Raw genomic sequence first — 27,325 nt, 5'->3', positions numbered from 1 at the left:
CAGTGGCACTGCGGTTTAGCGCCACCTGCAGCCCAGGATGTGATCCTGGAGACCTGGGATCCAGTCAGACGTTGGGCTCCCTGCATGGAGCCTGCCTCTGCCTGTGTCTCTGTCTCTGTCTCTCTCTCATGAATAAATAAACAAAATATTTTAAAAAAATAATCACACTTTATGTGTATACAGGTGCAATGCATTGGAGAAAATATCTTAAAATGTTAACTTAAGAAAAGTAAGTTAAATTGTTGGGAATTTCCAATAAGCATATAATTTCTTTATGCATTTATATATCATATCCTTAACTTAAATGAACTTACATACAAGGAACTAAGATTCACATACATGAATGACATAATCATTGATGAACACAGGATAGTGCATAATGAAGTTGAGGGTGATATGAAATGACTCAGGAAGTGATTACACTTGACAAATGGATTTACCACCTGGGTCCTTTGAATTCCTACTTGCTCTAAATTTCAATTGATTATAATAAAAAAGCTCACCTAATACATCTATAAAAGTTCAATTTACATAATCTTTTTAAGAGTACTCTTACTGTACAAAGTAAATATGTTGTAGTATGTAAAGAAAAGATTATTTGACCGAAAAGTGTAAGTAATTTTTTAATTAAAATTTTAAATTTGAGTATAGTTGACATAAAATGTTACATTAGTTTCAGGTGTATGACAGAGTGATTTAACTTCTCTATACATTATGCTATACTCACCACAAGTGTAGGTACCATCTGTCATCATACAATGCTATTATTTTACCATTGACTATGTTTTCTATGCTGCACCTTTCACCCATGTGACTAATTCACTACATTACCTGAAGCCTGTATCTCCCACTCCCCTTCATCTATTTTACCCAACTCCTCACTTCCCCCACTCTGGCAACCATCACTTAGTTCTCTGTATTTATAGATCTGATTTTTTTTTTAAGATTTTATTTATTTATTCATGAGACACACACACACACACAGAGAGAGAGAGAGAGAGAGAGAGAGAGAGAGAGATGCAGAGACGCAGGCAGAGGGAGAAGCAGGCTCCACGCAGGGAGCCCGACATGGGACTCGATCCCAGGTCTCCAGGATCACACCCTGGGCCGCAGGCGGCGCTAAACCACTGCGCCACTGGGGCTGCCCTATAGATCTGATTCTGCTGTTTGTTTATTCATTGGCTTTTTTAGATTGCACATGAGTGGAATCATATGGTATTTGTCTTTCTCAGTCTGACTTATTTTACCCTAGTAAAGTGGCTAAAGTTAAGAACACAAGAAATAACAAATGTTGGAAAGGATATGGAGAAAAAGGAACTCTCATGCACTGTTGGCAGGAATGTAAATTGGTATAGCCAATGTGGAAAATGGTATGGAGGTTCCTCAAATAACCAAAAATAGAAAAGAAGACATTTCAATTAAAAATAGTTGAGTTCCTGTCCTGAAATCCAGGAAAAAAAGACCTTTGACTTCTCTGGGGCAATGAATCAGAAAAGGGTCAACCAGCATGAAAAGTATCAAGGAATTAACCTATATCTTTAGTTCTCCTCAGAATTTCCTTTAATTACCTTGACTTGATGACCCTGGGGGTTAAGGAAAATACATTTTTTAGCTGAAATTAATAGATAGCTGAATATATCTAGTCAGCTTTCATTTTCTTTCTTAGCTTATTTTCTGAAACCCAGTAGAAAAGATAGGCATTTTTAAAATATTTAGCTACAGTGTGATTAGACTTTAAAAATAGTTATGAAATAAATATAAGGCAATGTACTAGGTTCTGAAATGTCCCCAAATATTCGTAATATAACTTGTAAAAAGTTTGAAATATCAGAGAAATTACTAGCAGCTGCAGAACATTTTTTAACGTTTCCCTGGGATTTTCCAGTAGATAAACATTTATTTTCCATAAATATTCAACAACTAGAAAAGAAATCTAGACACCTATTTGTCTTTAGGGGAAGGAGACAGGGCATGGTTTCTCCAGCTGGAAATCCAATGACAGGTTCTTTCTTTGTATTTATTGTGTAACAAAGGCAGAAATAAATAAAACAATCAACTTGTAGCATGAGAATTATATAGAAGTTCAAGTTCCAACCTCATCCCAGCGTCCTAAGGAAACTCAGCTAATAAGCTCCCTTTGAATTCCCTTAACCTGTTTTCCACAAAGCTAAAAGTTGATCCTTGTGACTTTCATTCTTGCCATGTAGGACCACTGAACTTTCTGCTTTCCCTCTGATGTGGCTTTCCTTTGAAATGGTAACATCATCTGTCATCATATAGAAAAAACCTTGGGAGCGAGCAGTTCTGTATGTACATGGACACTCTCAGTTCCTAGCAAGGCACCATGGTTATCTTTAAAGGAATATGAATTCACAAAGGGTGCAAGAAATAGGAATGAGTTGATGATGTGAGGGTAAGAACACAAAGTACATGTAAAAGAGAAGCAAGGGCCAGACTGAGTCCTTTAACTTGTTTCATAGTTTAATTATCAAATAGCTTTTTTTTTTTTCTGAGTTAGAAAGTTCATGTCCCCAAGCAAAAGTAGGAGAATAGCTGGGCTCCAGACAGCTATGCAGTTGCATTTGATCATATTTTTTACCCTGTTTATAAGTAGGCCAAATATTCTGGTGCCATTTTACCTATAAGGAATCAGAGGCCAAAAGAGGTAAGACCAGTTTTCCAAGTATTTCTTAGCAATTTAGTGATAGGCTTGGTATTTAAACTCATGTGTCTGGACTTCCATATTATTGCTATTTCCATAAATCCCTGACCCAAAGAGATGTGTGTACAAGTCACAAAATTCTTATCCCCAAGGATTCAGGATGATTTAGAGATACTAACTGGATGATCAGCTAACAGTTATTTTTCTTACTAAAATATATAATCAGAGAGTTCTAAGTTACCAATTAGAAAAGTTTTAAGAGTGAGTTTCCCACATAAATATAAACTCCCCCAAAACCAGTAAACCAAGATCAGATATGTTTGAAAAGCATTAGTGTGTTTGCCATTCTCAATTAACAGGAAGTTGAGCTTGTGAAAAATACATAAGTATATTATATCCATCAGGCCAAGTGGGTAATTTAAAACTCTCACACACATCCCAGTAACATGATGCTATAGCATTTCCTGGCTCAGGGCCAGTTGATCCCAGAGTAGCCTGAACATCCTACTTTTCGTCAAAAATAAGCAGCTCAAGGATACCACAACTTCCTTTATAATTTCACCCAGTTCTAGAACCAAAATATTTTTCCCCGTGGAAAGAATACCAGAGAGGTTTGGGGAAAGATCTTTAAAGGGACTTATTAACAGAAATGTTTGATGAGACCAAAATTAGTCAAAGATTATATTTTTCATTCCTTAGCCTTTTGCAGCTTCTTGATCTACCAAACCATGTTATTAATCAGCACTCTTTCACTTGGATATGCTTTGTGTCCTGAGATACATTGTAAATAAAACAGGAGCCAGGTACTTATTAGATGAATCATGAAGCTGTTTACCAATACCTTTCTAATATAAATACAAATGTTTTCTGAATGTGATTGTGCTAATGGAAAACGTTATTTTAAATCCTGAGATAATATTTATTAAGGCACAAAGGTTTAAAATATTTGAATACCAGATAGCTGAGGAGAAAAGTAAGAAAAAAGATATCAATGAATTATATTGATAAGAGCAGGAATTCTGTCTTTAGGCTCACAGAATATTTTGATAGATCACCAACATCTACCAAAAAAGAATTTTCTTTGTCTGACCTTATTCTAGAGCCAGAAAATTATTAGAGTCATAGAGACTGCTTTGTAAGACAGTTAAAAAGCTTCAAGTAGAAAGGATCTTCACACTCCGTTATCTAATCAAGTACTATGCCAGATGTGTGAAGACTTAGCTTGGATAGTCTGTGGTTTTCTGTCTGCTATTGTTCTTACAATAAAAAAAGGATAGTCTTCCTTTAGCTCATATACAATAGCAATGTTGTTAGAATCACAATGGGGGAATAGCCAGTCAGTCTGGAATACCATGTGAAAGGTGTAAAAAAGACCTTGTGCAGGCCAATTCAAGGAAAAATTTTCTCTTGGTTTTATCTCTTTTGTTACTACTCAGCTAGAGGGTTCTATGCTCTGTGGATATAATCAATTCTTCACCTGCTGTCAACACTTATCTGTTCAGGGAACCATTTCTTCTAGCTCCTGCTTTATGACAGATGTTAGTGTTCAAGTACAATGATTGAATCTATGTGAATGAATGTGTTAAAAGGTAATATGTTATCACTTCCAGGCAAGAATATTTTAGCGATGTCCCTCTAAAGATAAAGATATAAAGGGTTAGTTTAAAGTTGAAAATTAAAGGAAAGACAGCTTGAGACCTAGAGGGGACTTTCAGTACTCACACTGTATCTCCATCCAACAGACTTTTGATATTTATTCACTCTCACTCTCTTTCCTATTTCAGGTAAAGGGGTCTGCAAAATCAAGAACAAAATGTTATTAGATCCACTGGTACACTCGGAGAATGATTTATTTTTAAATATTTTGTGTTCTTTTGGCACTAAGTGGAAGAGTAACATAATATTATTCCTCTCTCAATTTTCACTAATAATTTTACTTCAAAAAATCAAATTCTTATATATACAGAAACTTGGCACTAAATTCATAGTAACAGATTTAACTGCCATGTTAATGGGAACATTACCATTTGATGTTAGGAAAGTGCTATTTCTCCTTATAAAACAAGGTAATTGAAACTATCTATGGGTTGAACATACTTTTTAAATATTTCAAAAGTTAGAGTACCTAAAAGGTAAATTAAATATATGTAAAAGATTTTTCAAGTCAAAAGAAGGAAATAATTATTTTAGAAAGGCACACTCAAAAAGTACTAGGCTGATTATTTGGAAGACATGGTTTGTAGGGCAAAATAAATCCACAAAACCTCAAAATTCCTTGAAATTCACATTGGTTTTCAACATTTGACATTTACTGGCAAAATAAAAACCATAAAACTCCTTAAACAGTTTCAGCAATTCACTCCCTGCACAAATTGGAAAAGAACAGTTTATGGCATTGACAACAGTTCAGTGAATATGTATAGTTTTTCAGTCATAACATTTGAGAATTTTTCTTTAGGGTATAGTGAAGTGAAAATTTTTTTATCTTTGCTATGTTCATGCTAATATTATCTTGAAAAGTGAGGCACTCATGCTGAAGAAAAAAGATAGAAATCAGTGCTTAACAAATTCTATGACAATATGTTATGAACCATGACACAACTTTACAAATGTTAGCAGGAACAATGTCAATTAAACTGTCCCTCTTGCTTATCTGTCAGAAAATGCCTGAAAAATGTGCATCTATGACAAGTTCTTTCCTTCTGCCTGTCATTGAGAATCTAATGGCCTCAATTCTCAAAAGGAAAGGTTGGTCAGGGAGAAATATATGATGGAAAACAGGAGAATGAACACAATATTAGAGGAAATCTCCTCTTTGCTATCCCTAGAAACAGATAACTAGAAGTAGACAGGAATATAGATATTTTCTTCATTCTTAAAGAATGCCAAAATATGTAGACCTTTCACTGTGAGTGAAACATTTTATGTGTAAAAACAATAAATCAATAATAAAAATATGATACTAATGGATAGAAATATTAATTGATAAATATAAAAATCCAGATTAACACAATTATAATTTTGTATACTAATGATTAAAACACATCTATTTTCCAAGCTGTTTATCCCAACACCATAAACAGTCCATTAAATGAACAGAATATGGACAAGATATATTACCTTACGAGCATTCATTACTTTAACAGCTGTAAATGCACCAGTTTTTTCATGGAGTCCCTGAAACACAGGATAGTAACAAACATTAAATGCTATCTATACAATCAAGAAGCACGCATTGATAGGAGAACAGATACATACACATATATATATATATACATATATACATATACATATATACATACACATATATGTACACAATGGAATATTATTCACCCATGAAAAGGAAATCTTGTCATTTGCAACATGGGGAGCTAGAGAGTATAATGCTAAGTGAAATATGTAAGAGAAAGACAAATACCATATGTTTTCACTCATATGTGGAATTTTTAAAAATATTTTATTTATTTATTCATGAGAGATATAGAGAGAGGCAATGACATAGGCAGAGGGAGAAGCAGGCCCCCTGTGGGGAGCCTGATGTAGGACTCGACCCCAGGACCCCGGGATCACGCCCTGAGCCAAAGGCAGACGCTCAACCACTGAGCCACCCAGGCGCCCCCACTTATATGTGGAATTTAAGATACAAAACAAATGAGAAAAGGAAATAAAAAAGACAAATAAAAAAACAGACTCTTAACTGTAGAGAACAAACTGATGATTACTAAAAAGGAGTGGTGTGGATGGGTGAAACAGGTAAAGTAGATTAAAACTACACTTATGAGATGAGCACTGAGTAATGTATAGAATTGTAGGGATCCCTGGGTGGTGCAGTGGTTTAGCGCCTGCCTTTGGCCCAGGGCGCAATCCTGGAGACCAGGGATCGAATCCCACGTCGGGCTCCCGGTGCATGGAGCCTGCTTCTCCCTCTGCTTATGTCTCTGCCTCTCTCTCACTCACTGTGTGCCTATCATAAATATAAAGTAAAATTAAAAAAAAAAAGAATTGTGGAGTCACTATATTGTACACCTGAAACTAATATAAAATGTATGTTTACTATACTGGAATTAAAATTTTTAAATAATAAATAATTAAATAAGGTCAAACATCATAGCCTATTATGGAAAATAGCATATTACATATAGAAGAAATATCAGGTATTCTACAGAGAACAGAAATATTAAGTTATTAGTGTTTTATTTTATTTTATTTTATTTTATTTTATTTTAAAAGATGTATTTATTTTAAAAAGAGTGAGTGCAAGCAGGGTGAGAGGGAGAGGAAGAGGGAGAGAGAATCTTAAGCAGACTCTCCACAGAGCACGAGCCTCATGCAGGTCTTGATCTCATGACCCAAGGGATCATAACCTGGGCTGAAATCATGAGTCCAGTTCTCTCTTTTTTTAAAGATTTTATTTATTTATTCATGGGAGACAGAGAGAGAGAGAGAGAGAGAGAGAGAGGCAGAGACACAGGCAGAGGGAGAAGCAGGCCCCATGCAGGGTCCTGGATCTCCAGGATCAGGCCCTGGGCTGAAGGCAGTGCTAAACCACTGAGCCACCCGGGCTGATCATGAGTCCAGTTCTTAATGAACTGAGCCACTCAGGTGCCCCTAAATTATGAATATTTTAAAAGAAACTTCAACTAGCTCACTTGAAAAATCAAGCAAGTTTATGGAGTAGTTTTGCTTTTTTGTGTTTGTATTAAAATAGTGGACATTATTGGCCATTTGAAGACACTGTTTCCTTAGCATCTTTAGTCTAGATATACATGGCACCAGAGCATCTATATGAAAAGTAAAAATTTCAGATTGAAGATAGGGAAAAAGGAGGTGCTAATACTCAACATTTTTTCAACTGATTATGTGGCATTATGCAGATACATCTTTCCACTGGACCCCTCTTATACATTAAATAAGTTTTGCCATAATGATCACAGGTAAGAGTGATACATAAGTAATCCAATGACCTGTAAAGTGTTTAGTATGCTCTCAGTCATGAGAACAATGATATTTATGAAAGGAAAAAGTTCTAAAAGATTATTTTTTAAAAGATTTTATTTATTTCCCTGATGGCAAGTGATGCAGAGCATTTTCTCATATGCATGTTGGCCATGTCTATGTCTTCCTCTGTGAGATTTCTCTTCATGTCTTTTGCCCATTTCATGATTGGATTGTTTGTTTCTTTGGTGTTGAGTTTAATAAGTTCTTTATAGATCTTGGAAACTAGCCCTTTATCTGATACGTCATTTGCAAATATCTTCTCCCATTCTGTAGGTTGTCTTTTAGTTTTGTTGACTGTATCCTTTGCTGTGCAAAAGCTTCTTACCTTGATGAAGTCCCAATAGTTCATTTTTGCTTTTGTTTCTTTTGCCTTCGTGGATGTATCTTGCAAGAAGTTACTGTGGCCGAGTTCAAAAAGGGTGTTGCCTGTGTTCTTCTCTAGGATTTTGATGGAATCTTGTCTCACATGTAGATCTTTCATCCATTTTGAGTTTATCTTTGTGTATGGTGAAAGAGAGTTGTCTAGTTTCATTCTTCTGCATGTGGATGTCCAATTTTCCCAGCACCATTTATTGAAGAGACTTTCTTCCAATGGATAGTCTTTCCTCCTTTATCGAATATTAGTTGACCATAAAGTTGAGGGTCCACTTCTGGGTTCTCTATTCTGTTCCACTGATCTATGTGTCTGTTTTTGTGCCAGTACCACACTGTCTTGATGACCACAGCTTTGTAGTACAACCTGAAATCTGGCATTGTGATGCCCCCAGATATGGTTTTCTTTTTTAAAATTCCCCTGGCTATTCGGGGTCTTTTCTGATTCCACACAAATCTTAAAATAATTTGTTCTAACTCTCTGAAGAAAGTCCATGGTATTTTGATAGGGATTGCATTAAACGTGTATATTGCCCTGGATAACATCGACATTTTCACAATATTAATTTTACCAATCCATGAGCATGGAATATTTTTCCATCTCTTTGTGTCTTCCTCAATTTCTTTCAGAAGTGTTCTATAGTTTTGAGGGTATAGATCCTTTACATCTTTGGTTAGGTTTATTCCTAGGTATCTTATGCTTTTGGGTGCAATTGTAAATGGGATTGACTCCTTAATTTCTCTTTCTTCAGTCTCATTGTGAGTGTATAGAAATGCCACTGATTTCTGGGCATTGATTTTGTATCCTGCCACGCTACCGAATTGCTGTATGAGTTTAGCAATCTTGGGGTGGAGACTTTTGGGTTTTCTATGTAGAGTATCATGTCATAGGCGAAGAGGGAGAGTTTGACTTCTTCTTTGCCAATTTGAATGCCTTTAATGTCTTTTTGTTGTCTGATTGCTGAGGCTAGGACTTCCAGTACTTTGTTGAATAGCAGTGGTGAGAGTGGACATCCCTGTCTTATTCCTGATCTTAGGGGAACGGCTCCCAGTGCTTCCCTATTGAGAATGATATTTGCTGTGGGCTTTTCATAGATGGCTTTTAAGATGTCGAGGAATGTTCCCTCTATCCCTACACTCTGAAGAGTTTTGATCAGAAATGGATGCTGTATTTTGTCAAATGCTTTCTCTGCATCCAATGAGAGGATCATATGGTTCTTGGTTTTTCTCTTGCTGATATGATGAATCACATTGATTGTTTTACGGGTGTTGAACCAGCCTTGTGTCCCAGGGGTAAATCCTACTTGGTCATGGTGAATAATTTTCTTAATGTACTGTTGGATCCTATTGGCCAGTATCTTGTTGAGAATTTTTGCATCCATGTTCATCAAGGATATTGGTCTGTAATTCTCCTTTTTGGTGGGGTCTTTGTCTGGTTTTGGAATTAAGGTGATGCTGGCCTCATATTTATTTATTTATTTATTTATTTATTTATTTATTTATTTATTTATTTTAGAGAGGGAGAGTAAGACCAGGGTGAGGAGCAGAAGGGGCAGTACTCTGCACTGATCATGGAGCCCCATGCCCGGCTGGATCTCACCACACTGAGGTCATGACTTGAGCCTAAATCAACTGCAGGACACTTAATTAACTGAGCCACGCAGGTGCCCCTGAAAGATTCGTAGTGGAAACATTATGAGTTCCAAAAATTTAGTCTTATCCTAAATGAAAGTACAAGTTATAAACTTATAATTTTCAAAAATGGACACAGAGGTTAGGAATCAGAGCTCTCATTTTGTGGCTGGTGCCTTTTAAAATATTTCAACTTGTAGGGGCACCTGGATGGCACAATTAGGCATCTGACTCTTGATTTTGGCTCAGGTCATGATCTCAGGGTCATGAGATCAAGCCCTGTGTCCAGCTCTGTGCTCAGTGCAGTCTGCTTGAGATTCCCTCTCTCCCTCTCCCTCTGCCTGTCCCCCCACTCACTCACTCTCTTTCTATGTAAATAAATAAAATCTTAAAAAAATATTTCAACTTGTAGTCATAGAAAAATTCAGTTTTGTATTTATATGAGTAAGACTTCAACTTAAAATATAATGCCTTATCTAGCACAAGATTTGATTTGGGCACTGTAGTGAGTTAGGCAGTGTCTCCCAAAAATTTAGATTAACCCATAACTACAGAATGTGATCTTAATTGAAAATAATGTCTTTGCACATGTAGTCCAGTTAAATGAGGATTATAGTCAATTATAGTGGCCAATGATTGCTGTCTTGGTAACAGAAAGGGGAGGGAGATTTGGACACAGAGACACAGACACACAGAGGGAGGAGAGTCATGTGAAGACAGAAGAAACTGAAATGATGGAGCTATAAGCCAAGGGATTCTAAGGATTGCTAGCAATCACTAGAAGCTAGGAAGAAGGAAGAAAGGAATCTTCCTTAGAGCCTTCAGAGGGAGAATGACCCTGCAGACTTCTAGTCTTGAGAACTGTAAGTGAATACATTTCTGTTGTTTTAGGTATTTAATACATGGATTTGTTGCCACAGCTGTAGGAAATACAGGGGTATTCAAACAAAAGGACTGTCATTAGTCACAGCTCTCATGTGAAAGACAGCAACAGTTTTTACTTATAGAATGATCAAATGAGGAATGGTGTCTCTGAATAGTATTAATATCTTGGTGTAACCTGTCAGTGAGTGATGCAAAAGATCAACTGATTTCAGAAATGTGATCCTTAAGTATATTACTTGTTTGTTGTCAAATCTCTTTTTATAAAGCATCTACTTTGAAGTATATGAATGCTATTTTGAGATGATTCCTACAAGTTCTCTCATCAAAATAAAGCCAATTCATCAAAGAAAATCAAAAGGAAAAGAACTCTCTACCATTACCACCAATGTTACATGGTACACAAGCATGTCAACACTTCTCTATTTTTTCCCACTGATAAGACTGATAGGTTTTAATCCCATACATTTAAGGTTACTTCAATCCTATTGAGCATGCCACTGTTTGTAAATGGGGCCATGTGTCAGAAATGGATTAGAAAACTTTTCAGTAACTAAAGTAGCTCTAGAAATGCTGCCACCTTGACTTAACCACAGTTCTTGACAAATAATTAAGCATTAAATAATTATACTGGTTAGATGGTTACAGCATTGATGGGAAGTGGCATGGGTTGCTGTTTTTAGTTTATGGAGTCAAGCCTGAAAGAGTTAGGTCAAGATGTTTTGTGTTGAATTGTGTCCTCCAAAAAAAAATGTTGAAGTTCTAACCACTGGTACCTGTAAATGTGACCCTTTTTGGAAATACGGTTTTTGTAGATATAATCAAGTTAAGCTGTAGTCATCCTAGATTAGGGTTGTCCCTAAAACCAATGACTAGTGTCCTTCTAAGAGGAGGGAAATTTGGACATAGATATCCAGGGAGAATGCCATATGAGGAAATAGGCAGAAATTGATGTGTATCTCAATCAAGGAACAATTAGGATTTTTGGCATCACCCACAGCTGGAACAGGCAAGGAAGACTTTGTCCCTAGAGACTTCAGAGGACGAATGGCTCTGCTGACACCTTGATTTCAGAATTCTAGTCTCCAGACTTGTGAGGGAACGGTTTTTTTTTTCTTTTAAACCATCCAGTTTGTGGTAATTTGTTACATCAGCCCTAGGAAATTGGTACACATAGAAGGATATCAATCAAGATAAGGGAATAGGCTAGACTTGGTATAGGGTTCAGAAACTATGAATTAATGTATAACGAAATGTCTAAAATCAGGTGAGTGGTTTTGGGTGGAGCATGATAGCTACCAAAAACTAGAATTTTTTAAGGAAAGGAAAATCTATAGGTTATTGACTGATCAGAAAAAAAAGAATTTAATATTTTAGATATTGACCTCTTATCAGATAGATGGTTTGCAAATATTTTCTTCCATTCTATACAATGCCTTTTTATTTTGTTGAGGATTTCTTTTGCTGTACAGAACTTTTAGTTTGATGTAGTCTCATTTATTTTTTTGCTTTTGTTGCTTATGCTTTTGGTGTCATATCCAAAAGAGCATTGCCAAGACTAATGTCAAGAAATCTTTCCACCTATGTTTTATTCTAGGATTTTTACAGTTTCAGGTTATGTAAATCTTTAACATAGTTTGAGTTCATTTTTGTGAGTGATATGAGATAGGGGTCCAATTTCATTCTTTTTCATGTGAATATGTTGGAGACTCCCAAATTAATTTGCATCTCTGGGAGAAAATATACATTAATATTTTTATTTATTTAGCTCTTATCAAGGCTTATAAATTATTGTTTTCTTAATCATTTATATAAGAATTTTTAAGTCAAAATTTTCTCATATCTGTATGCACAGATATAACATGTTGAAAACTGGTTCTCACACATCCTTTAAAGAAGTTAAAAATGGGGATGCCTGGGGGGCTCAGCAGTTGAGCATCTGCCTTTGGTTCAGGGCATGATCCCAAGTCCGGGGAACAAGTCCTGCATCTGGCTCCCTGCCAGGAGCCTGCTTCTCCCTCTGTCTGTGTCTCTGCCTCTCTCTGTGTCTCTCATGAATAAATTTTTAAAATCTTAAAAAAAAGGAAGTTAAAAATATTTCCTTAGTTGATTCTAAGAGGATATTTATAGTCCAAACTCCTATTCTGTGCTACACAAACATTTGGCTTATTAGAAAGATCTTATCCATATGTTGTCTCATATGACCGGTGGTTAGTAAGCCACAGAGTTTTTAAAAGGCAAGGCTAGAATACAGTTATCAATCTCATAACACACATTTAGTGAGATAACTGAAAGGTGCCACCAAAGGGCAGAGAACAGAGATAATCAACTTGGTTTTTATTACCTGTGATATATTCTCTCACTTGAAAGTTACATAAACATATTTTGTCAAACAAAGTATCCTACTGTGGGGTTTGGTAAATATGTTCACTGTGTCTGTAGAGGAAATAAACTCCAGATCTTGAAACCATATACTGGGTTAATATGCCTAACCATTATTCAAGCTTTTATAGATTTCTGGTATATCCATATAATAAATAAATGGAAAATTGCTGCCTGTTAACCTAGTATTTTTGAGAGTTCCTTGACTTAAAGTTTTTACTTCAAATAATTTTAGACTTAGAGAATAGTTTCAAAGATCATACATCACAAAGATCTATTTATCTTCCACTCAACTTCTTCTAATGTTAACATCTTATATGACTACAGTACAATTGTCAAAACTAAGAATTAATATTGGTACAATACTCTTAACTACATTGTAGTCCTTATTCAGATTTCCCCAGTTTTTTCACTAATGTTATTTTGTAAAACCCAGACTGGAATACTGCATTCCATTTAACTGTCATATTTCCTTAGGCCCTTCTGATCTGTGACAGTTCCTTAGTCTTCTTTCTTGTTTTTTATGATCTTGACAAAATACTGGTCAAGTATTTTGTAGAATATACTTAACTTTGGATTTGTCTGATGTTTTCTCATAATTAGACTCAGGTTATGGGTTTGAGGAAAAAAATGTCACAAAGGTGAAGTGCCCTTCTCACCATGTCATGTCAGGAGTACATGGTATAACAATGACTGATCACCAGTGATGTTAACCTTGAGTACTTGGTTAAAGTGATGTCTGCAAAGTTTATCCACTGTAAAGTCATAATTTTTCCCTTTCTTACTCTATTCATTAGAAGTGATTGATATTGGTTTTGAAAAGGGATAACATTATTCTTCAGCATTATCTAGAGAACCTAGAAGTCATCTTAAGATAAACTAATTGCTCAGTGGTGCCACCTTGTGGATCACGGGCCGTATAGAAGTTGTTTTGTGATCTCAACTGAAGGCCATGTTGTCATGGATTGTCTCCCTCAATGAGATGTTGAACCCAAACCAGCAAATCCAATTTATAGGATATGCCTTTTCTCAATTACAATATATGCTTTATAAGAAATTAATTTAAAACACCATTTGTTGAAAACACACAGGGAGAATGCTTAAAAAAAGTTTGGTTTTGCATTCTAGACTGTTAAATAGCCTCACAGTTCTCACTGGTCTTTGTGAATATTATACAGTAAAATAACAAGGAATGCCTTAAACTATAAATGTGTTTTTCCTACTATCAATAATACCCCTAGTATCATACAGGAGTCACCAGTTGCACAGGATTAACAAAGATCCCTGAAACAGAGTTGGCATGCAAAAAATGACTTTTTAATTCTCAAGCATCACATAACAAGGAGAAGAAAATTCTTCTAGCTTTAATTATTATTATAATAAAAGAAACTGCTGCTTAAGTTTATTTTATAAGTTCACAAGCCCTCTCATATTTGAGTAACATAAGATGATATGTAGTAACAATAATTTGTAGCCATTTTTGATGGGAAGCTCAAACCTACTGACATTTGGAATCAAGTATCTCTATCTTCACTTCAGGCAGCTCTTTGTCTTGTCAGCAAGCTCATTCAACTTATTCAAGTTTAATTATTAATAGATGCATCTCATATAGTATGATTTTAGGGGCACCAGAAGGTCAAGTACTCAAAAAACTCCCCCTCCATCCTATCACCTGTCATAAAGTACAAAAATCATTCGTTATGTCCTAAATTTTATTAAGGTAACAAAACTTCCTGATTATTGAAATGTCAGCTGGGATAAATACATACTGAGTTATTATTTGTCATTAACACTTTAGCATGAGTTATGTGATCAGATTAGATAACTGCAAGAATGGCAATGAACAGTTAGGTATTGATGGAAGTAGAAGGTGGAGAAAGGAAAGGATTAGAATCTGAAGAGTTCCAAGAAAGGCTGTCCATTAGCTATAATGAATGAAGGTAGCAGGTGTCTGGAATGGAAAGCAAAGTAAAGGTGAGTGAGAAGGGATACTCAAAGTGCAAAGTCACAATTTTATTAGAGGAATTTACAGTTTTTAAGATGTCTACACCTGAAACAAAGAATAAAACCAAATGCAAAGACTAATGACTACATGAATTCCTGGGGGTGAAATATAGTTTAAGGGGTTCAAGAGAATGAATATGTGATGCCATGTGAAGATCTTAAATAAAATCCTTAAAAAATCCCTGAATAATTTATGTTCTTACAACTATTTTCAAGGGCTGTGCTTTAAAATATAGTAATTGGGGAAAATGTGTATTCTTTTTCCAGAACCATTTGAAATTATCCAGGAGACAACATAAATTCTTCAATGTGTTGATTTCAATTTAGCAAGAATTTGCGTTCTTATGTAATTCATTTAGATAATTAAATAAGCGGCTTCCCCCAGGCAAAACAGTGTATTAAGGTTCTATTGTTCTGCAATGGCTCCAAGCTGAACATTAGCATTCTGGGTCTGTCCTATGAATAGAAAATGTGACATGTTCCTGAATTTAGAATACTGGTCACATAAAAAAAAAGTTGTTAAAATGTATGTACCTGCTTTAAACAAAAATCAATGCGGGAATATCTTGATATACATAACAAAAAATGAAGGGGTGGTCATAAAAGAATCCTCTAGTTTGCAAATTAGACTTGTACTAGTTTTCATTAAACACCAAACTTCTCAAATTTATTTTTGGAAAATCAAATTGCTATATTTCAGATTACTTCCAATTTGGGGGAATATCTCAAAAGTAATAAAGCCAGTCAACTTGTACTTTGGGGATCCAGAATCAAACTCTAAGTTACCTAATTGTTGCAGAAGAAAATTATAAATAGTATCCTGGTCACTTAAGACAGCTGTGCTGACTTCTAACTGATGAACTAGTCTACCATACTTCCTTTTGGCGCACATCATCTTAAGATCTCCACTTTTTGTTTTATAGGCTTGTCCTATTCAGATGGAAATAAATAGCCATTCCAGTTATTCATTATTTCTCTTAGCAAATCTCGGAGATAGATATAGTCATGGAAGGGAGAGTAGAGAGAGAGGTAGTGGTAAAGCAGGGAATAGGTGATGAGCCCTAGGTAGGACTCAGTCTTCTCAAATCCTTTATAAATACAGAACCACACTGACAATACAAGAGTAAGTTAGTTACATACAGATAATGATAATGAAAAAAATACATGAAAATAATAAAATCTAGTTATGAAGCACATAGTTTTATAAAGGATTTAGTTACTCAATAACATCAAGTGAAACATCAAAGTTCTTTTTTAAAAGATGTTATTATTCATGAGAGACACACAGAGAGAGGCAGAGACATAGGCAGAGGCAGAAGCAGCCTCTCCACAAGGAGCCCGAAGCAGGGCTTGATCCCGGACCCCAGGATCACGCCCTGAGTGGAAGGCAGATGCTCAACCACTGAGCCACCCAGGCATCCCAAAACATCAAAGTTCTTGAAAGCTTGGAATATTTCCTTTTATTTTGGTATCTCTAGTGTCTATCATAATACCTGCTACATAAGACCATTTTAACAAACAAGAGTTGAGTGAATGATGAATAGAGTAACTGAAAAAGCTTCCTGGAAGAGGCAGAATGTCAAATGGGCCATAAAGATTGAATAGCATTTTAACAAATTTTGAAGGGTAGGTAGGGTTGACCCAATGAGTGACACATCATAAACAAAGGCTATGAGACAATGTTGAGTATGAAGGCACAGCCACTAAAGAAGAAAAGAAAAGGAAAAAGTGGGAGTGGCCTTAAAAAGAGATGAAAAGGAAAGAATGCAAGAGTGCACCTGTTTTTGTCATGCTCGAAACTTCAGCGTACAAATTTTTAAAAATAAAATATTGTTGAAAATTAAACAGAAGTCATCATGGAATAATAAACCATTAGTTGTTTAATATTTTATGACTGGCTTCTGTTAGTTAATAGTCTGAATACAAAGCTCAGAGTGGTTAAGGCACTGAAAAACCAGTACTGAATTGCAGTAATGATCAATTTCTTGGGGATTACACATTTTAAACCATAACAAATGATTTAAAATAGCAGTTGTAACAGCTGTGTTGGAAAAATCCATCATTCTGTGGCAGTTAATTACTATGTTTTTCCCCAGAAAGAATACAAGACAGTCCTTGATGGCCTTGTAATTTTGATTAGGCTGAAAACTTTATTTTTAATCATGTAATTAAGGAAACTGTTGTGGAAAGACTGTCAACTATTCAGTACTTCCTACATTGTCCTTTCAGTTATTTGCTTTGCCTTCTGTTGGCAGATCTAAACCACATAATCCCCAGGGCATTCTTTCTTTCTTTTCAATTGGTTTTGTGGTGGCGGAAGGCCACAAGGCACTCACTACACTCATGTCCATTTAGTAACCTTGTTTTTTATTCACACAGTTTTGTCCTTCTAGTCATTTGGTTGAATGCCAGCTTTCTCCGAACAAACAAACTAAGTGATGCTTCAAGGCCACCAAGAGTGCAGCCATAAACAGCATCTGGGAGTACTTTGTGCTGTGCTGTGCTATGCTGTGGAGGGATGAGACAATATGGCTAACAGGATAGTTTATGTCAGCGTTGTGTTTGCAGAAAAATAAAGACATGAGGCTGGAGATGACTCAAGATTAGCAAGTCCTGCCTCTAAGCAGGACCTTTACTTAACCAATGGTTGAAATGAGAAGTAATGGTGGTTTAATTATTATTTGGAAGTCTTTTCATTTTGTTTCATTTTTCAGTCTTAATCATCACCAGTAAGCTCAACAACCCCAAAGGGATATATAGATTTGTAACAGTTAGGCTTTGGAGGTGTGGCTGAGATTGGAGAGAATCTAGTACAGACTGGTTGTAGTGATGAGTGGGTAGAGTTGGAAACATATAAGGGAACATGTCAGTTATCCTTCAACTAACACCTTATCCATCAGTAAGATTTATTTATTTCTAAAGGCTGTCAAAGGAAGAGATGCTGCCTGTTCGTGGAGCTCCTTAAAGGAATTCCAGAGACTTCAAATTTAGATTTGCTTTAAAAGTTTTAGGAAACTCACAAATATGTAGCTGTTTGATAAGTACTATTTGATAACTGACAAGATTAAAACTCACATTTTGTATAACTCACACAAGCCTAATATAGTGTTAGGCCACCAAAATCATGCTCATTATATTTGATTTAGGGATAATAGTCATTTAGCTGATAAAGAGAATAGAAGAGAGTTTCTGATTTGATATTTGCATGAGCACCCCATTATCACAAAAGTTTTGATACAGCCAAGTGTATCAAAGTTGGAAAATTCATTTTGGGTGTGACTTTCTCCATTTGGAGAGAATTCAGAATAAGCAGCAGCAAATATTTCTGGCTTTGAGCAAAAAGCCTAGAGTTAAATAAATACTATTTTAACCTTGGCACTTCAGGATTGAAACCTTCTGTAATCAAGCTTCTACAACTTTCAGGGCAAACACTGCAATTCAGGGGTCAAGGGCATAGGAACTACTCTTCCTTCAAGAATAGTAACAAAGAGATTGCTGCTGGACTTTATATGTATTGTTTATGACACAGTCATGACTTTTAGGTCACTATGAAGAAATATCGTATCTTTGTAAATATAGGAATAAATTTGCATTCAAATTTCTTCAGTAACATAAATGAAATTTACATTATGATTTAGTACATCATAATCCTGAGGCTTCAGAAGTTCCTCTTACCTAATTATAGTTGACCCTTAAACAACACAAGTTTAAACTGCACAGGTTTACTTATATGCATATTTTTTCAATAAATATATAAATTTATAATACTAACAAATATAGTACAGTACTGTAAATGTATTTTCTCTTCCTTATGATTTCAACATTTTGTTTTCTCTAGCTTCCTTTATTATATACGATACAGTGTAATATAGTATAAGACATATAACATATACATATATATAACTTACAAAATATGTGTTAATCAACTGTCTATATTATCAGTAAGGCTGTCAGGAATAGTAGACTATCAGTAATTATGTTTTTATGAAGTCAAAATTTATACATGGATTTTTGATCATGTGAGGTGTGTGCCCCTAACCCCCACCTTGTTCAAGGGTCAATTCTAATCTATTTACCTACACATCTCCACTATTAGACTGGCAACTCTCTAAAGGAATTTTTTTTCTATATATCTCTAGAGTCTAGCACAATACCTAGCAATAACCAGCACTTAGCAAGTATGATTTGAACTAAACCAAATCAGTCTCCGTATGGAGCTCTAAATAGGGAGGAGATGTATGGGCAAAGGTGTTTATATGTATATATGTGTGTGATGATAGGAAACACAAAGATAGTTTTTATGCCAGGTTACATGGGAAAAGAGTGAGAAGGAGCCCAAAGTCCAATGTGCCCCATGATACACTGGAGTTTCCTGACAAAGACTGTGAAATGCTGCACTGCAGCAGAGTACTCCAGGAACTCAAAGGCCATTATTTGGCCACAGGTTAATTTAATTTTCCTGACCCTATAATCATCTTTGTGGTTCCACTGAGAAGCCACTCAAAATTCCTCAGAGCTCTCTTTAGTCACGGAGCCTCAAGGGAGAAGATATGAGCTGTTCGAGGTCAGGGCATGACCTACAAAAGTAATAAAATTGCCAAGTCTCTTGCCAAATTGGTACAAGTTTGGTTTGTCAGGTGACATTACCTAATTGTTATCCATACTTCCTCTAATCCGGGGCTACTATTCCCAAAGTTTCTTCACCAAATATCTGCTGTTTATACCCCTTGTGGTTATGTCAACTGTGAGGACATGAGATGGTGAGAGCTCCAAGTTCCTCACCTCTTTTTTTTCTTAGCAAACCCCCAAATTACCCAAAACTTGGCTAAATGGAGCCAAAGCATACGTACTGAAACAGAAATTTTGTAGTTGACCAAAAGCATAATCCAACAGAATAATGTTTTTCTTCATCCAGAAATATGGGACAGTCATGGTCATGCTTATTAGAACTATGAAAGGAGTCGGAAGATGGCCTTCATGGTTTCAGTGGCTTTGTAGCTTAGAAACTGCCCTGTAATTTGAGGCAGTTATGTGTGCTTATATAGCAGCTTCAACTGAATTTTATTACCCTTGCTATTACTCCTGCAGGTAAAAATAGGTCAAAATATGTAGTAACATCATTTGTAAATGGAACTTCTCTCTATTGCGTTACAGCATTCAAACAGTGAATTGCACAAAATGGAAAATAAAGTGCAGTGTTCTTGGCTGTAGGATCCATACACCATTTGCTGGAAATAAATGAATAGCTACTAATAGGCAACTAAAGAAAGACCTCAATGCACTGCTATGTGAAACACACATCACTGTCTACAAGTACAAAAGTACAAAAGTACTGAGGGTCAGTGCTAGAGATGGGTGATATTATAAAAACTTCATTGCTGGTCACAAGTTCAAGTTTATTTTTTTTAAATATTTTTATTTATTTATTCATGATAGACAGACAGAGAGAGAGAGAGAGAGAGAGAGAGAGAGGCAGAGACAGAAGCAGGCTCCATGCTGGGAGCCCAACGTGGGACTCAATCCTGGGTCTCCAGGATTGCGCCCTGGGCCAAAGGCAGGCGCTAAACCGCTGAGCCATCCAGGGATCCCCACAAGTTCAAGTTTAAAGTCACAGTCTGTAAATGTGCTCTGCTAAGGAAGGTACACAGAAACTGTGTGACTAGGGTCCATACTATGTCAAACACTCTAAAAACATTCCCAATGTTCTATAGAGTAAAATCATCATCTAGTGAAAGATGAGGCTCCATGTGGGGAGCCTCCTCCCATAATATTCTTTTCTCTCTTTCTGAAGGATCATACACTACAAAAATAAAAGGGAACTTAGCTATCAAAAGCCACCTTTGCATCAATATTTTTTTCCTTTCAGTTTTCATTTTCTCCCATTGTCATGGTATGCTTTCTGTCCTTAAAGTTTTTCTGGGCTTGACCATGGGGGTAGTGTGTGAGCACATGGGCAAAGGCAAAGAATTTAACCTTCTATAAGCAAATAGGTTTCAGCACACAGAAGATAATGCTTCATTACAATGTCACAGTGTTTTAACACAGATTGCTTTCTTTATGCAATGCATGAATCAGTTAACACTCATGCAAAATGAATTCCATCTGTTCAGACAGATGTAAGCTGCAGTGTTTCCAATTCTATCGAACAGCACAACTAGTTGCAAGAAAATCACTGAGACAGATGGGTGATGGGGAAGGAGAGGGACTCAACCAAAAGAAGCAGCTTTACTTCAAAATCTACCCAATCAAAACAGGATTCTCAAATCTCCCAGGTTTATCACAGAGGAACAAACACAACAGCCCTTAGCATGAAGCTAAGGTGATGAGGATGTTGATGCCTTACAGGAAAAAAGTCCCTATAAACAGAACTGTCTCCACAATCTATGGCAGTGATTAGCAGTTCTCAAAGGCACCTAAGGAGCATCTGCATTTGACTGGGCTGGAACTAAAACTTGGGGAAGTGCCACGGAGGAGGGAAAATGGAAAAGAAAGTAGCAGTGGGAAAAGTAAGAGAAAAGGCATGTGGTATAAAAGATTGCAAAAGCAGATGAAGAGAAAAATGGCTTCCGTTGAAGATAGGCTGAGAAACACCAATAACCCTTATGGTCTAATCAATTTTATAAGGCACAGATGTAAAGAAAATAAAGGATATCTTCAATCAATATCAATGTGGTAATTCACCCCTAAATCCTAGGCCCTGCCAGCCTCAAAAAAATTGGAGACTCCTCATTCTAGCATTCTAAAAGTTTATTTCAAAGCTACTTCCCCTTGAATTGACCTTTGTGGGCAATGCTCTAGGCTCCAGCCAGATGGTTATACCCTTTACACTCCACTTGGCTATCCCATTTCTTCAGGATCATGCTCTGGTCTTTACAATGTCAAAGCATTAGCTAACCTTCCCTTACTGAAGTATTGGGAAGGTCTTGTCCAGTGACCTCCCTTCTCACTAAGGTACTACATGTGCATTATAAATGGAGGTGTCTGCTTTATGGAGGACCTTTTTAGCCCTATGGAATTATCTAGGCAGTGGGAATTTCACCATATTTTTGCTACTATAGTGCTGGATTTGCCAATAACAGGCTGTTAACTTCAAGCCTACAGAAATGAAATCTGAAGAGTGTGAAATCAACTAAAAGGCTCAAAGTTAAACTCCTCAGTGTATCCCTCAGAGTTGTGTGGCAGACAGAGGTGGGTTCAGGGAAAATGACAGTGGGATATAGCCACCCAGAAAATGCTGAGCTGAATTTGTAACATGATAAAAATATAATGATACTAGAGCACAGGAAAATAAACTACAAGTACAGGAAGATCTTAGTTAAGGCTACCTGAAAGAGGAAAGCCACTGAGGCAAGTGAAATCTACAATGTTATATGGAAGACTAAGAGACAAAGGCAATAATAAGGCTGACTAAAAAGGCTGAAAATACACATTTATATAAAATATCTGCATATTTTAATAAAATGCATTTCTGTGAGTATACACACACACACACACACACACAGGGAGTACTTTTAGTGGGGAACAATGTGGTAATGTAGAAATGATTCCCAGATTTGGAGGAAAGGAACAAACAAAATCTAAGAGATTATGGGAGCATGAAGAAACCAACTTTGCCTTCTTCACAATTTTGACTTCTTTCTTTCCTCCTTCAAATAGTTTTGCCATTTTTTTGCTGCTACATTTTCCATTGCTAATCTCCTAGATTAGTAGCATAGCCACAATTAAGCCCAAGATTCCTTTCCCACTCTGGTGCTTTTTTCACTTCTTCATACAATTTCAATATTTAAGAAGTATTTACTAAATCGCTGGACACCAGGGAAGACATTATAAAAACTAGTTAGTTTCTAGTTTTAAGGAACTTTTAATATAGTGATAAAGATACACAAACTCCCATAATACAGGAGACAATGTGGCAATTTTCATAATAAGGGTACAAATGAAAAGTTGCAAGATCCTTGAAAGTATTAGAATTGCATTTAAGATTTTCCTATTGAAAATATTTCACAAATCCAGGCCAGTATTCCCCCTAAATCACTGAGATTCTATGTATTTGACTATTTTCAAATTCTTAGCTTATATTTGAATTTATATATAACAGTTACATTTTCTTAGGTCAGAGGTTCTGTATGGTTTCATATTGATTGCAATATCACATGTTACTGTTACAATCATAAGCTTCAGGAGGGATCCATGAATAAATCTAATGGAGCCAACTGGTAATAATTCGAGAATATAAAGAAAACAACTGGTATAATAGAATGAATGATTTTTTTATGTTTTAATTTCTATTTGTAATGGAAGAAAGAATTTTATTATAAGAATTTCTGTGAATTCAAATGCTGGTACAAATGCATTGTTTAAATATTACCTTAACCGATTGAGTATTTACCTGACAATGTTGAGACATATTACATACTAAAAATATGTTTGATGAGGTTTATTTTCAGGGTGGCATTGTATAAATCAGGAACTGGAACCCAATGATTAGTCTGGAATTAAGCCACTATGTTTAGGTGGCCTATCTATAACCTTAACTAGCCCCACATGACTAATCATTAGATCTTTCAAAAACCATACATCCATACCTGGCTTAAAATCAGGGCTTGGAGTCCAGAGAAGATACTTCACCCATACGTGACTTGGACTAGAGAGCATCTGTAAGATGTAGCTTTAAGAGTCACTTTCCCTTTTTGAAAAGATTAAACAATTATATTATGCTTCATTAATTTAGCAGAACTTTTAGGAAGGCCAATCTAAATTATTTCAAAATCTAAATTGAAGTAACTTCAATATATGGATCCAGATTGCCTAATAGATAACCTTGGAGAATCTACTTTAATGATTAGGTAAGAATGATTTTCAATGAATTCATCAACACTATACCAAGGTATAATTTTTCACTATTGTCCATTGCATACAAGGAAAAAAATCCTAATTGAATGTTTGTTTGCAAAGTATTGTGCTAGGAAGTGTGTGACAGAAAATCTAGTACTGCCAAAGGACTTGAAAAAATTGTTCTTCTAAATACATTAAATAATCTTCTTACTACTGTTTATTATATTCATTTATTTTTGACAACACATTTTTTCTAATCAACCAAGTATTTATGAATTATTATGCAATAGGTTTATTTATTATTATTTGATATGCATGTAAGTTTCAAAATACACTTCCTATTCAATTGAAAGTATTATTGGATTGGATAAATATCCGATTCAATACATTTTTTAGTATGTTAAAATATTTATTGCTGTATGAATTATGTACATATACATGCAGCCAATTTCTAAATACATGAAGATTTTGTTGTTGCTTTCTAAATTACACTGAATTTTGACCAGAGAGTATTTCTGTAGAATACAGATTTTTTAGTTTCTAAGGTTTTCTTTCTAGTCAAGCATATGATCAATTTTTCAAAATGTCTCTTAAATGCTGGGAAAGAATGTTTATTCTCTAATAGCTGGTTGCAGAATTCTACATATTTCTATGAAATCAAGCTTGCTAATTACATTTTTACTAATTTTTTGTCAACTAGATCTGTAAAATTCTGAGGCATCAAAGACTATTATTGTGATTGTGGATGGATCACTATCTCCTTGTAATTTTATCAGTTTAGCTTCACTTACTTTTAGGATATATTTTTTGGTGCATTTACATATACTTCTATATGCATATACCAAAAATGCATATACTAAAATTTTATCATTATGCAATAAACTTCCAATTTTAATTTCATCATTATGCAATAAACTTTTCATCAATAATAAAATATAAACTTAAGCCAAGAAAAATATTCATTTGGGACTTCATAACAGAAATTAAAACATGTAAAAACCTGTTGACTTTTATCACTTTTTGACATAATATTTTTTGACAGCTGTGCCACCTAGAGTATTCCCTAGGCTAAGCAGTGTTCTTTGGGCCAAACTTTGAAAAGATAACTGACTGAACTGGTTTTTCCCTGAATTGACGGACAAACGACTGTGTTTTTTTTTTTTTAAGATTTTATTTATTTATTCATTAGAGACACAGAAAGAAAGAGAGGCAGAGAAACAAGCAGGCTCCATTCAGTAAGCCTGACATGGGATTCAATCCCAGGTCTCCAGGACCAGGCCCTGGGCTGTAGGCGGCGCTAAACCGCTGAGCCACCCAGGCTGCCCAACAGATTACTGTGTTAACAGAATCTAAATGAGGAAAAGATCATCTTGCCATAGCAATGACTACGAGGCTGCAAGACTAGTATCTTTTTCCTTAATTAGTCTTTGACAAATACAGAAACAGAGCTAGAGGGCTACATAGAAAGGTAACAAAGGCTGATGATCTATTTCTTTATACCAACTGTATCTATTAACATACAAAATCCAACTCCTTTCAGCCTCAAATTACAATATTTACATAAATAGTAGCTCAGTAGCCTTTACCAGTTGTGTGAATTTAAATGCGTCCCTTAGAATATAAGAAATAGTGAAAGGGATTATGGGGGAAAGGAGGGAAAATGAGTGGGAAAAATTAAAGAGGGTGACAAAACATGAGAGACTCCTACATCTGGGAAATGAATAAAGGGTAGTGGAAGGGGAGGCGGGTGGGGGGATGGGGTGAGTAGGTGACAGGCACTGAGGAGGGCACTTGACAGGATGAGAACTGGGTGTTATACCATATGTTGGCAAATCGAACTTCAATTAAAAATATATATAGGGGATCCCTGGGTGGCGCAGCGGTTTGGCGCCTGCCTTTGGCCCAGGGCGCGATCCTGGAGACCCGGGATCAAGTCCCACATCGGGCTCCCGGTGCATGGAGCCTGCTTCTCCCTCTGCCTATGTCTCTGCCTCTCTCTCTCTCTCTCTCTGTGACTGTCATAAATAAAAAAAAAAAAATTAAAAAAATATATATATATAAAAAAGCAAATGCATCCTTTAACAGCTGCTGAAACACACTGCAAAGTTTCCAATCCAGCAAGACAATTCTAAAAAACAAAATCCACTATGTCTCTTAGCAGACACCTGAGCTTCCATCAAACCGAAGTTCTCTGGTTCCAAGGGTGTTCACTGCTGTTTTGGTCTATGAGTCACCATCGGTGAGTTAATTTAGAAGCTGCTCTTATTTATCATACACTATAACTTTATTCCATTGTGAACTATGAGAAGTCAGAAAATTCCTATATATTTACAGGACAGGACCTGCAAGAGTGTGAGCTCAGGGGCCTCCTTAGAAGGATACTGTACCTGCAAAAATTAAGCTTTGTCTCCAAGGAACACTGCTACCTTCTACTACCTCTCCTCTCACTCTCCCCTATTTACCACTCCAGGTGTGGGCTTTGAGAGATAGATTGTTTTATAATTGTCTTGCTGAAATGGAATCCCTGCAATATTTCAGCAGCTATTAAAGAGTGCAACAAGCATTTAAATGCAGGAGAGATTTACAGATTACAATAAATATTTAAGGCAATCTTGAAGGGGAAAAAATCTCCCAAGAGGAGCCTGAGGGGAAGCTGTGTAAAACAGAGAAGACCCATTTACGTTGACTGGGTAAAGTTGGGTGGTAGTATTGATAGGGTGATTAGATGTAGGCCTTCTTCCAGGCCAAATTGAGGGCAAGTGGATGGAGAGACGTGACAAAGACTAAGGGGGAGTTAGTGGAGAGGAGAAAAAGGAGAACAGAATAAATAAAGAAGGTGGAAGAGGAGGATGAGGAGGAAGAAGGGAGGAAGAGTAAAGGACAGGAGGAGGAAGAGAAGGAAAAGAGAAGGGAAGGGGAGGGGAAATATCGACTTTCCTCTGAGAGTGGGCAAAGTCTGCAGCCAAAGCAATTTATTTTAGTAGTTCTTTTTGCCTAGTATCTGTAACATTTACTAGCTACTCAGCAAAATTCAGATACCCTAAATGATCTAGTTTCATTTCCCTGAATTAATACTGGCCTGACAAAGCCACGTGTTACAGAAAACCAAATAGAAACTAGCTTTTCTATGCCAACAATTTTAAGTACCAAACTGCACCAATAAGATTATTCAGGTATTGAGAACCATGCATATGTGTGCATGTGCATGTGTGTATAATTTAATAGATATATATTCATTAACTTTTGGATGGCTTGATGAGTCTTTACCACCAGCTAAAATAAATGGTGATTTTTATATAAAGATCTGATTTCTTCTTCTACTTGGTACTTTTAAGAGTTTCAGAGTTTTTCCACTAATATTTACTTTATTCCTTTTAATTGTAAAAGGTTTAGAAACTTCCAGCTCAAATAAGATTTTTCTAGTAAATAAGGTGAATGAATTTGCAGAATTGGCCAGTTAATGACTGGGCAGTGGCCCATAGATGCGTGACATTGAATGACCATGGATAAAGGAAAATTTAGATTGTCCTCATGCAAAAAATGACTCAGATTGATTAA

At 35.9% G+C, this 27,325-nt stretch overlaps 1 protein-coding gene across 3 annotated transcripts in view; it reads right to left on the bottom strand.

The window, feature by feature from the left end:
* Positions 1-27,325, bottom strand: part of NRK (Nik related kinase) — a 146,607-nt gene that overhangs the window by 72,220 nt on the left and 47,062 nt on the right. For all 3 annotated transcript variants that reach the window (XM_049107124.1, XM_035712153.2, XM_035712154.2), the window contains exons 3-4: positions 5,783-5,839; positions 4,385-4,456 (exon numbers count right to left, since the gene is read on the bottom strand). In XM_049107124.1, coding sequence (XP_048963081.1) covers positions 4,385-4,456; positions 5,783-5,839 — 129 coding nt within the window. The remainder of the gene's footprint in view (positions 1-4,384; positions 4,457-5,782; positions 5,840-27,325) is intronic.

The sequence above is a fragment of the Canis lupus genome, chromosome X (genome assembly GCF_003254725.2).
Source record: "Canis lupus dingo isolate Sandy chromosome X, ASM325472v2, whole genome shotgun sequence".
Taxonomy (NCBI): domain Eukaryota; kingdom Metazoa; phylum Chordata; class Mammalia; order Carnivora; family Canidae; genus Canis; species Canis lupus.
The sequence above is the reverse complement of the archived record's forward strand: the minus strand, read 5'-3'. Positions and strand labels throughout refer to the sequence as shown.